At 36.4% G+C, this 13,378-nt stretch overlaps 1 protein-coding gene across 4 annotated transcripts in view; it reads left to right on the top strand.

The window, feature by feature from the left end:
• LOC106671103 (protein dead ringer-like) overlaps nucleotides 1-13,378 on the top strand; it is a 170,912-nt gene that overhangs the window by 153,249 nt on the left and 4,285 nt on the right. For 3 of the 4 annotated variants that reach the window (XM_014401928.2, XM_014401927.2, XM_014401929.2), the window contains 3 exons: nucleotides 2,967-3,235; nucleotides 10,041-10,151; nucleotides 10,718-10,954. In XM_014401928.2, coding sequence (XP_014257414.1) covers nucleotides 2,967-3,235; nucleotides 10,041-10,151; nucleotides 10,718-10,954 — 617 coding nt within the window. The remainder of the gene's footprint in view (nucleotides 1-2,966; nucleotides 3,236-10,040; nucleotides 10,152-10,717; nucleotides 10,955-13,378) is intronic. The other variant, XM_014401930.2, reaches the window with a different exon arrangement.

The following is a 13,378-nucleotide window of genomic DNA, read 5'->3' as shown; positions in this document are numbered from 1 at the left end:
GATCCAGAGTGTTCATAAGTGAAAAAGTGGTCGATACTCCGAATACTGAAAATAATTATTTCAGCAAATTGTATACTGTTTCCGATAATTACAATTTTCTCGTGGGGTCTGCGGGCTGATGAGCTTGTAATTCGGCCGTTATTGATCGTCTATGGTCTGCCAGACCAGTTTTTCGCACTCCGGTGCGGTTGTCCGGTTTGGGCTCGGCTAAACGAAAAATGCAACAATCCACCGAACGTTTTCTTCTATCTTTTTTTATGGATAATTGGTCGCATTCTAATTGCAAGTTTTTACTATGTATATAACCTAATCTGTTGTATATGGATTTTCGGTCCCAGAGGATTCAGTCCCCCCGCAAAACTGCCAAAAGGTCGATTTGAAATACGCTATGCCAACTCACGGGGTGTTAAGCATCTCGGATTTGACATCCGAGTTTAAGAATGTAAATTTAGAACCCCGTACGGATTTAGGCGGAGAGAATCGAAGTGAGACAGGCGGGTCGGAATACGATCAACACACCTCTTCTGACATTGATTTGTGGCTGGCGGCGATATAAAAAAAAAATCCACGTTGGGTCAGATCCACCAGTAAATAGTCAATTCTTCACAATTACAGAATAAAGCAATATTAATTATTTCATTGGTACATTTATATCTAAAATAACTGTAATTAAGCGTTAAGCAAGTCATAACTTATTCCCTGTAACCTTCCATGGAGGATTATGCATGGTCTATCCAAGAACCAACTGAATTACTATTCGATTTATCTACGAAAAATTATAAGGGAGGAAATAGTTTAGTTACCAATTTGATTAAGTATTGTAATTAATTTTAATTTAATGGCGATTAATTTCTACTATTGATTTAGTAAGCAGATATAATCAGTTTAATAAATATATCGAATTGTACTTCAGTTAGTTCTTAGGTTGTCAAAGCTTTAGCTGAAATTGTGTTAAGTTGGTACAAGTAACAACGGAAATTTATAGAAGAGGAAATAGAAAGGTTACCAAATTGATTAATTATAGTAATTAATTTTAATTTAATTACGATTAAATTGTGTTAGATTTGTACAAGTGACAACGTAAGGCTTTAAGAGGGGAAATAGTTACTACATTGATTAATTACTATTGATTTAGTAAGCAGATACAATCAGTTATGTATATATGTCGAATTGTACTTAAGCTAGTTCATGGGTTGACAAAAATCTAACTTTTTTAACTGAATTGTGTTAGGTTGATGCAAGAAACAAAGTAATTAATCGTCATTAAATTAAAATTGATTACTATAATTTATCAATTTGGCAACCTTGCTATTTCCTCTCCTATAACCTTCCGGTGTCACTTCTACCAACCTAACACAATTTCAGTTTAATATTTTTGTCAATCGAAGAACGAACTGAAGTACAATTCGATATATTTATGAAACTGATTTATATCTGCTTACTAAGTCAATAGTAATTACCAATCTAACACATTTTCAGTTTAATATTTCTGTCAACACTATAAGCAACTGAAGTACAATTCGTTATATTTATGAAACCGATTATATCTGTTTACTCACCCAATAATAATTCATCGACGTTCATTTAAAATTAATTGCAATAATTAATAAATTTGGTAACCTTGCTTTTTGCTCTCCTATAACCTTCCGTTGACACTTGTACCAACCAAACACAATTTCAGCTTGGTACCTATAAATCAGAATTTTTACTCAAATATATTCGGTTTCTTTTCCTCTGTATTCGAAAAGAGAATCTCGTAGCTGCCGTCCATTGTTTTTGCGATAAATAAGCAGGTTTTTTAAAAATTTGTTTACCAATTCTCTTATACATGGTCCTCCAGGTTTGAGTACTTGAATAGGTTTTTATGAATCGTTATCACGACTAAAGCACACTCGAGGAATAAGAGAGCTAGTTGATAGTTTAGGCATAGGTAGTTCTAAAAAGGTGCCACTTAGCATTTTCAATTTTGACACTAAAGCTAATGAACTCTCTCCTACCGTTTGGTGGACTGTACTATATTCAGTGTATTCAAACACGCAATTCCCATGGTTTATCGGCTCGAATAATTCTACTTAAACATTTGACAGGGCTTCAGTTCTAGTCAGTAGTTTTATTATAAATTTATATCAGTCCTGAACTATAAATATAAAGGACGGGAAAAAAACAACATGGAAGGTATTTCTTTTAATGGGATCGCTTTGGGAGCCTTGTAAAGTATATTAATGAATGGCGTAATGATCGGGCCCTAATGGATCAAAGGATATTTTTATAGCGGACGACGTCGGGACGGCGTGTTACACGCCTTCTGTCATTTTAAATCTACGCAGAGTGAACGAAATGTCTTTGACAAGGATGTTTCAAATTATATATTAAAAGGAATATTAAATTAATTTTTGTCATTGGGCGTTTTACTCTGAACTTAGGTATCTCCAGCGTCGCACGGTGTCCTAGTAAAAATTCGATGTATTGTAATAGACGTGAAGTCGTGCTTCGTCTAGGTTCAACATGTCTGGCACAACATTGATTTCCAGGAGAGTTCGCGTGAGCACAAGGGAAATTAAAGAATTTTATAGCCTGCACAATGTGCCCGTTCTGAGCCGAAATCTCATTAGAACTCGAATAATTGGACAAATAGGCGAATTATTCTCAAAAACAAGGCAATTGTCCTAGATTTAAAATACAAAAATATGGATAGAAAGAATAAAACTGAAAGATAATTGACCTTTATTAAGCATGGAATGTGTTAATTATTTATTCAAAGATAAATTTGACTTTCTACTAATAATTCAGCCTCTTTATGCAGGGTCGTTTGATTCAGTCGTGACCAACGTCACGACTCGGATGCTTCGGTAATTTGTTACGTTGCTCTTTAGGAAAAATTCATTTCCGCTTATTTAAAATCCTCTTAGTCTAGCCAATATGATTTTTTTCTAATTACATTTTTTTTCCTTTCTTTTCATTTTTAGGTATATGAAATACTTATATCCTTACGAATGCGAGAAAAGGAGGCTGAGCACACCCGGTGAACTTCAGGCGGCAATCGACGGAAACCGACGGGAGGGAAGACGAGGGAGTTACGGCACGTATGCAGAAATGTTGCAGAGGAGTCCAGGACAGCAGAGCCCGCTGAGCCTCGTCACTGGAAGAGCGCTAAACGGTTCGACGCATCATCACAACAACAACAACAATCACATCCCGCCTCATCACCAGTCGCTTCTACCACCCAACATCACCGGTAAGTGCCAACGTACTATCGGCTGTCCGATTACATAGAAAGTCAAAACGGCTGCAGATTTGAAAGGCCGACAGAAAAATTGGCCAAATCCTCATGCAACCCGCAATTATCGACGGCAGTTCAAGCCTTCCAACCTAAAGAATCAAGTTCAGATCGTTTCGAACCATTGCTCAAGGTATCGTATCCAACCTTGATACGTACACTTTCAGGTCCCATTTGTCCTCGAAACTGCAAGACGATCGGACGCGTTCATAGACCCTAGCACGACTAGTCCATCACTTTTAATCCCGAACCCTTCTCGACAAACCTCCGAGACGCCTCCTCTAGTCCCTCCCTAGTTAGGAAAGTGAATAATTTTTTGATAGGAGTATAACTAACGGGTTCTCCACTCTAAACATATTTAGTAAAGGAAAGTAGTTCTTATCGCGCTCTTGCAATAAAAATAAATAAAAAATTCGCGCTGATTTCATTCATGCTCTTGGTGGTTGCGGGTTGTTGTATGCGAAGGTACAGAGTATGTTTTTATTTGCGAATACCGGTCCCTACATGATCTCCTTGGCACACCAACACGGAATGGAGCAGCAGAAAGTGGCGTTCTGGAGTAGAGGCGCCGGGTATAGTTGTCGATAAACAGTTCAATTCCTGTTCTATTCTTGCCTAATCGTAGAATCGGTAGAAAAAAAAGCGGTCTAAAAAGATCCTCGCACCGTTCTCAGGGCGTAGAGTACCACAGGGAAGAATATCGCCATCATCAGTGAGAGTCTAGAGAGTGTAAGAAAAAGGTTTAGCCCTTTCTGGCCATACGTTGCTTCAGACAACACGAAGTTTGGCAGTTTTAATCATCATTAGCGGAAAATCCCGTGGGGGGGCATTGTTTCTTCCCGTGAGTTGGCAACAATGAATTTTTTGGCGCCACTCTCAATCCTCAATCTTGGAATCTTCAGTCTACATGGTTTTTCACCACCATCCGATCGATTGTTATATATTTGACTGTCAGATAAAAAATTTCAAATCCTGTTGTTAACACTATCTAGCCCAAAGTGAATCCACTTTAACAATTTTGTTAAAGGTTAGCGCGACATCCGTGAGTTTAGTAGTTTGAGGGGGCAATGTTGACTCTGTAGAATTTCTGCCCGTGTATTGACAAAACTGCTATCATAGGCGCTAATTTAAAATCTGCATCTTGGGATCTGCAATCATGGCTCTTCACCACCAATTGCTTTTATAATTCCTTAGTTTTAATGCGGTCAAGTAATTTATTATTATTATTTATGTATGAATATCATCATGTTCGAAACACTCTGTATAAAACATCATCCGAGTGGTAGTTTCTTTTAAAGTTGTATTCAGCACAAGATGGTTTTTTCTCATTTTTTTAACATTGCCGGTAGGCAACAACGGATTCACTGCAAGAAAAATCCAAAATTAACCATCAAAAATTGGTAGCGGCCAAATTATAGGCCCGTCAGCCCACAGACAAAAGAAATTTTAAAAAGCGATGCTTTTTAATATTTCCTGGCCTTATAAAAGAAGATATTAGGAAAAAATCACCCTAACTAACACTGGTGATGGCGGAGAGTCGAAACGCGTCTGACGGACCAAATCACCATAGGTACTTAGCTAATCCCATGAGTTTAGGGCGGATGGAGTGTTTTTCCTTCAATATTTCATCCAATTTTAATTGTTTCAATATTGGCACCACTGATTTATTTGGCGCCAAACTAAAATCTCTCTCTTTGAATCGTCAATCTGCATCATGGCTCTTCACCCCATCCCTCCATCTTGTATCGATTGCCAAACATAAAATTTTTGATGTCCAGTTTATAATTCAACCCTTTCTCTCCTAAAGTTGCTTCAGAGCAACGCCAACATTAGCAATTATGAAATCTAAACATGTATGGATTAGCAATTTTGTTTAAGGTTTAGCAGGAAATCCCGTAAGTTTAAGGCGGGCGCAGTGTTGTTCTTGCTCTGAATCTGCAGTATTGGCAATGATTTATTTCGCGCCAATTCCATCATTATTAGGATATAAAGGGTTAATTCTTGTTTAGAATTTAGCAAACGAAAATCTCCGCTCCCATAAAAAATTGTTTTCCAATGAACGGTGGTAACATCTTAAAGTGCGGGGTTATTTTTCAAAGATACCAACTGTAACGGAGAACAATAGCGACAATCAGAATCCTCTGAGGATCGTAGCTGTGTCCGCCGCCCGTCCATCACGAGCGAGCCCTTTATCCTCTCCCCCCAAAAATATCCCCAGACATTCTCTTAAAATCTGTATTCAAAAGACATATTTCTTGTCGAGTATTCATTAGGATACGAAAGAACGGAGTAATTTACATGAATTGAATAGTGTTAAAATTCTATTCCACATGAGATTACATTATTGTTTATGCATTGGGTATCTTTTCATTCAGACTATTATAGTGGAAAAACGGCATTAGCATGAAAATAGATTTCTATGACGGATAATGTGTGACCGACAATCAAAATTTGTCAACATCCAAGGTGAATAATGAAAGGATTAGATTCTGATTAGTATGCGGGCTGATGAAAGTTTACAGGTGCACATCCGAGGACCCGCCTCCCTTATGTTTAGTCAGCGTTTTTATTTTAAAATCATCTCTTTATAAGACGAAGGAAGAGGAACGAACTCGCCCCTTCTCTTTAGTACCCGGGGGCCTGACCGACAAAACCCATCTGATGACTTCACGTTGCGCCAAATCCTAACTATTGAATGCTAGTCACAATTTATAACATCGCGTGTACGGCTGTAATTCTATTTTTTATAGCTTACCTTCATACAGGTAGGGCCTGAGGAAGGCCCTTTTGAAAAACCAAAATTTTATTTAATGGGTGCGGTCCCCTTAAGTTTCCCTAAGTTAGGTGGACGGGCAAAAAAAACAGCTTATTTTTTTTATGATTTAGATTATGTTCATCAACAAAAGCTACGGTATGCAAACGCTTTAATGGGCATCATTCCCTTATATAAAACAGTAGAGTGGTCCAGAGTAATCATAATATCTTGTCGAAATTTGTCAATCTTCTGGACAAATTTGTTTTAACAAAGTGATTTTTTAAATGTTTTAATGTAGATTATGCATTGCTACTATGCATTGCTTTTCTTATCTTTCTCGCGTCTTAAACCTACTCATTTCTTTTAATGATTCTCTTCTCCAGTCAAGTTATGAAATTTTATGACATAACAGTAACAAACTCTCTTTTTTTTATCCTAGTGCTAGCTGCTCTGTACCTCAGGGCCTCGTCGTTTATGGATAAAATAACACAAATACACAGAAGCACAGGGACAAGATAAAAACAAGATAGTCTGGTTAGCCTTCGCACTATCCCAGAGTACTCGATATTCCTCGGGGTAACTGACGATAAGCCCCTCATCACACTAATAAATTACATTCACAAATTCATAGAAATGATGAAGGTGGGGTGAGTATGTAGATTCACTTTTTGTAAATAATGGTACTACCCAAAGGTTTAGAGAAGAACGATCATTTACAAAAAGTTACAGAAAAAAATTCATACATTCATTCTTACTACCCCAGAGTACTCAATATTACTCGGGGTATTTTGGGGATAAGCCCACAGTTCACGCAAATAAATACAATCGTTTCAATACATATAACCTATCACATACATGAAGGTACAATGATCTTCAAAATTAAATTTTTTTTTATCTCCCTGAGATATTAGATGAGCGATCTGTGCCTCAAGGCCGCGCATAGGTCATTCGGGTTGCATTTCTTTCTTTACATAATAAGTTGTAAGTTCTTTGCCGTCTGTTATATGCTCTATTGTGACAAGTTCTCCACAAAACGGGCATTGGGAAGGTGTGATCTTGGTAAAACCTATGCGCAACCTGGTAAGCATGACCTTTTCCCTCCTGATCCTTCAAATATAATTCCATTTAATAAAGTAAGCGTCAAAATTGGATTGGGAGAGGGCGGACGTAACATTAGGTTTACAGGTTTGAACGATTAGTCTTATTTAAATAGAATCTCTTTAGATGGTGCCAAGGTTCAAAATAGACGTATTTCACAATTCATTATATCTCGGAGATTGAAGCTCTCCATTAATAAATCATACTCAAGCAACAGTCTCCCGTCTTGTTAAATATAATTCTTTTCTTGTGTTTTCTCTATTTATTAATTCACTTTTACAGGTACTTAATAAAAATATATATGAAATAATTAATAATCTTTATTCGAACTAAATTAAATCTTGGGTATCGCGGGTCGGCTCCGGGATTGAACAGAGACGGATTTCTTTTATTATTTACAACTTGGACGGTTGCCCGGATTTTAATATTTCCTTAATATTACATCGTTCATTTTCAGTCGGTTCGTTTGGTACTTTGTCCACAATCTGTAAGCAATTCGTACATTTTAACTGAACATAAATCCAGTCCGAAGACGTCTTTTTGGGCCCCCTTTTTTTCTCGTTTCTCTGCTTTGTTTTCTCAATTAGCCTAAAAAAACCTTGAGACGTTGAATTTAATTTTATAATCGCGATGGAACGCGTGAAGATGTTCTGCGCGTTTATGATGTTCGACTAGGGCGTTGTTAACCCTTTATGTCCTCAGGATGCAGATCCTTAGAGCTAGACAAACTTGAGTAATTTTTTTTTAAACGTTAGCCGGATATCCCGGAGTTTAATGATAGAGAGTATAGATCAGCGCCATATAAATCAGTGTCGCCAATACAACGCTGCGCCCGCCCTAAATTCACGGGATTTCCATCTAAGCTTAAATATGTAGAAATCATTTTGCAGATCAATCTACACGCCAATATCATAGACCCCGATTATGTCCGTCAGATCGAAGAATTCCTAAACTCTCCTCTCCCCTTATCTCTTCCCCCTAAACCGTTCTCTCCGTCAGATGTCCAGTATGCTATACGCATGAAATGGATGAAACATTGAAGGAAAAACGCTCCACCCGCCCTAAACTCACGGGATTTCCTGCTGACCTTAAACACAATTGCTTAAGTTAGCATTGCTCTGAAGCAACTTTGTGCAAGAAAGGGTTAAATTATAAATAAACTGGATATGAAAAATTATTTGGTTGGCAGTTATAACTGTGAAGGTACAATATGCAGTAATGAGGTGAAGGGTTATGATGCAAATTGACAATTCAAAGATAAAGATTTTAGATTGGCGCCAAATAAATCAGTGTTGTTAATACAAGTGATAAACCACTGAAGGAAAAACACTGCGCCCACCCTAAACTCACGGGCTTAGGTAAGCTTTAGTTAATTTTTCTAAATTGGGCATCGCCCTGAGGCGCTGAGTTGGGCAAGAAAGGTTAAGAGGTTTTGACTCGAACTTCGTGTAGGTAGGATCTCGCGGTTTGACGAGCGGATCACCAGATCCACAACCCCCTCCCCATTGTCAATAAATTGAAAGGAAGTTAGAAGTTATAATTTATCTTCTTGTATCCGGTAAGTGTAATTTATGTACGGCATCGGTGTTTGTTTTAATTTGAGAGGGAGCCGGGTCGACTTCAAATGAATCACTTTGGCCGAGTTGTCGATGCTTTGACGTAGCGCATTGTCAAATAGGAATTTCATTAGTTGTGCAAACAGTTATTGATGGACCGCCCGCCCGGTCTTGTAAACTTTAAGAATTTCCCAATGCTTTTCCGTTCTGTATTCGCAAGGCACGACGCGTCAACCGCTTTTTTTTATAAATTAAAACTTTTCTGGTGGTTTAGTCAATATCTTCTGTCTTATAATTCTTGGTGAATTTTAATACATACAGAAGCGTTAAACTAGACCTATTTGTTTCTTGTTACAAAAAATATTAATAACATGTAATCATGGTCTTCATTTTCTTTTCCTTCTTGTATATAATTGAAGTATTATTATTATTATTATTGTTCGGCTGTCCTCGGTACAGTTAACCCTTTCTGGCCCTATGTTGCCTCAGAGTAACACTAACTTTAGTCAATTAATTAAGGTTTTAAGTTGAGATAAAAAAGTCAGTGTCACGAGCGGGATTCGAACCCACGACCTTCGGCTTCATACGCCGCTACTCTACCACTTGAGCTGAGCTACCGTGACTTCGATCCCCTCGGGCACCAACTTCCCATCTCAACCCCACCTTTTGAATTTTCTCTCCTTTTTGCCATTTTTCTTATTGTTTTTATCTCAACTTAAAACCTTAATTAATTGAATGATATTAATTGGTCAAGCTGACCACGAAAAATAGTGAATTTAACTAACTTTAGGAATTTTTTTTTAAGTTAGCGGGAAAACACGTGAGTTTAAGGCGTGTGTAAGTTTTGTCCGTGTATTGGCAACACTGATTATTTTGACGCCAATGTAATATCTCAATCTTGGATTTTTCAGTCTTCAACATAGCACTTCACCACACTGTGTTATATTTATGTAGCACATAGTTTCAAATACAGCTACTAGTTAGCCCACTTCAATGTCAGATAAGAAGAAATTTAGTGAGGGAGAAGTGGTGGTTGTGATGGGCTAAGCTTGTCCTGGGGTTGGCGGTCTGGGTCTTTTCTGTTTGTGCGGGGGGGGGGGCGCTCGCCGGTGGTCCGCCTGTCGGGGCGTATGTGTATGTGTCATGGTTATGGTTATGGAGCTAATACCAAAAAAATAAATTAAATTAAATAATATTACCTTACCCAAGAAAATTTTTGAACAACAGCGGACATATTCTACATGATAGGATTAGTTGACAGAAACATACACAACATTAAAAACCATAATTGTGGATACTAGAGTTTATAATAAAAGTAATGAGTAAATAAGATTGTGTTGTTTTGGTTTTGCAGGTAATTCTGGTATGGTTCCAGCGGAATTTGAGGCCAGGATGGTCGAATATGTTAAATTATTGAACAAAGAACTAAGGTCGTCAACTTCCACTCCGCCTCTGCACAGGCAAAGTATGTATAAATTTGCACAGTGATATGATTTTCATGATGGCTTATTTTTAGTAATTCGTTTGTTGATTTTTGTCTGTTTCTTATGTTTAAAATTTTAAATTTATCAAGCACAATTTAAACTTGAGATTTTGAGATCAAACTTTTCGATATAATAATACTGTGAACTATAATTATCCCTTTTCTTCCAAAGTTTCTATTGCTTTCATTTATATTTTGATAATGACCAGAAGTCAACAAAATTTAACTATAACATTTTTTTTGTGTGTAACTTTTGTATGTTTAATTTTTGAGGTAACAATGATTTGTTCAAGAAAAAAAGATTTATTAGAAGTACTACTTGGTCTATTAGAAAATAATTTAATTTGAAATCGGACTAAAGAACAGTGTAGAATTTTGCTCGCAATGTAAAACGTGCAGTTTTTGTGTGTACATATTTATATATTTATTAGATATATATGTATGTATAGGTTTGTTGTTCTTTCCTTCTCTTAGTATTTATTATTGTACTGAATAATTGAATTTATTGAAGCAGTATTCGATAATGAACCATTTCTTCGACACTTTAGATTCACCACCAAGCTCGCCCCCTGAAAGCACCAGTGGTGTTATAAACCCTCTTGAAATGTCGAGGTTTACATTGTGGAACCTCTACCACTCCGCATCGCAACCCGAGCCACAGAAGGAAGCGCTAAACCTTGAAAAGCGAGACGAGCCCATTCCTCCTCCCCCACCCAAAAGACATTACCCAGATAACAATGAAGATATCAATATTTCGGGAGCACACATAAAAATATCAAGCAGAGGTGAGAGACTTATTTTTCTGTACTTTTTTTACTGTCTATATCAAAGGAAATTTTATGTACATTAATTGTTTTAAACGTTTAACTAGTAGTTTATTTAGAAAAAGCAGTAATTTATTAGTTTTCGTGGTCCACTTGACCAATTAATATCTTTCAATTAATTAGGGTTTTTAGTTGAGATGAAAAAGTCAGTGTTACAAGCGGGATTCGAACCCACGGACCTTCGGCTAGATACGCCGCTGCTCTACCACTTGAGCTATCGTGACTTCGATCCACTCGGACGCCAACGTCCCATCTCAACCTCACCTTTTGAATTTTCCCTCCTCTTTGCCATTTTTCAAATGTCGTGTGATCTATTTGATTCTCGGCGACAAATGAACTTTAGTGAAGATATACTTCATTTATTAACTTATTAAGTTCACTAGTGTTCGTGGTCCTCTTGACCAATTAATTGGTCAAGCGGACCACGAAAACTAGTGAATTTAATAAGTTAATAAATGAAGTATATCTTCGCTAAAGCTCTCCGCGGCCATTTGTCGCCGAGAATCAAATAGATTACACGACATTTGAAAAATGGCAAAAAGGAGGGAAAATTCAAAAGGTGGGGTTGAGATGGGAAGTTGGTGTCCGAGTGGATCGAAGTCACGCTAGCTCAAATGGTATGAAGCCGAAGGTCGTGGGTTCGAATCCCGCTTGTGACACTGACTTTTTTTATCTCAACTAAAAACCTTAATTAATTAAAAGCAGTAATGTTTTATTTTTGACAAATAATTGTATAAACATCCTTAAAATTAAATTCCTTATATATTTTTTTAAATTTAAATATTCTCAAAAATTTTCCTCAGATTTTTATGCACAAATCAGTGCGACCTAGGTGTACAACAAACTAAAACAAAAACTGCGACTGCACTGTTTTGCATTATTTTTCATAATAAAATCAGCTTTTTTAATATCAGTGATTGATTAGTTTTAAATCTTATACCAACTAAAATGTGTTTTTCCAAACATCTTACCTAAATCCTTCTCTTCTACCTAATGGAATGATTCTTTAAAGTTTGCCAAGGATCGGTCTAGTCACCTCAGATATCCCGACGACAAAGGTGTTATCCTTTTTTAAAGAATATAGTTCCTACTCACAGTAAGTTGTTTTCCTATGATCCGGATTTCGAGCCCCTTAGCTCATCATCAGGTTGAAGGATTTCTACACACGTCACTCGACATGGATTGCAAAAGTGAACCCGCATATATTTAAGAGGTCTATTATATCATTTTTTACAAATTCGTTAATAGAATTCTCGGTAAGTTTTTGCTTTGTAAGTTTAGTACATTCTTCAACGGGGATATTTGTGATTAAATTATTAAAAATACGGCTCATAGACCGTATGTTAAAACTTCCATTAACACCTGCTAATTATAAAAAAGAAATAGAAACTATTAAAACCTTAGTAAAAAACAATGGGTATCTAGAAATATTTATTGATAGGTTGCTAGTTAAAACAATAAAAAAGTAACTTTAAAAGAATCAACAATAGGACTCAGCCACCCCACCATAAATGTATCATCAGGTTTCCGTTGTTTGCCATGCATTGGTGAATTATCAGAAAAAGTAAGTAAAATTTTTAAACAAGAAGGTTTTAGAATAGCTTTTAGAAGTGCAGGTTCACTTAAAAACATCCTCTCAAAGCCTAAAGACAAGGTAGACAACTTGGCAAAAAGCAGGGTTTATCAACTTAATTGTAATGATTGTGATATTAAATATATAGAACAAAGCGGTAGAGAAATAAAAACGAGAGTAAAAGAACACTTGACTAAATCGAACAAATTTTCGGAATTTAAGGGCCATCTAAAAGAAACAAAACATAATTTCAATTCAAATTTAAATATTAAATAGTTTCAACAAAGGAAGGAGGGAACTAGATTGGTTTGAGAAATTTGAAATTAAAAAATGTAAAATTGAACATGGAGATAAATGCATTAATAATATAATAAATTTTGATCTACCCCCCCATTTTAAATATGTACATAAATAATATTAAACGTCCAAATAATTAAATTAATTATTTTAATTGTTATTATTTTTATAACTATTATTAATTGTTATTATTAGGTGGGTAATAAATTATTCTAATTTTTTATCTTTTATCTTTAGTCACTAATTTATAATTAATTTCTTACAGTATTTACCATTATAATATTTACTTGTGTTATAATTCCCGTTTTTCGCACGTTCAAATTGAGCGCCATTAAAAAACCAGCTTCTCATTGGAACGTCGCGTTGGTGGGGGTATCGGCGGGTTCACTTTTGCAATTCATGTCGAGAGACGTGGTTGTAGAAATCCTTCAACCTGATGATGAGCCAACGGGCTCGAAATCCGGATCGTTGGAAAGCAACTTACTGTGAGTAGGAACTACATTTTTTTAAAAGAG

This window comes from Cimex lectularius, unplaced genomic scaffold, assembly GCF_000648675.2.
Source record: "Cimex lectularius strain Harlan isolate CLEC.00 unplaced genomic scaffold, Clec_2.1 scaffold201, whole genome shotgun sequence".
NCBI classification, from domain to species: Eukaryota; Metazoa; Arthropoda; class Insecta; order Hemiptera; family Cimicidae; genus Cimex; species Cimex lectularius.
Note: the sequence above shows the minus strand (reverse complement) of the source record. Positions and strands in the feature narration are given on the sequence as shown.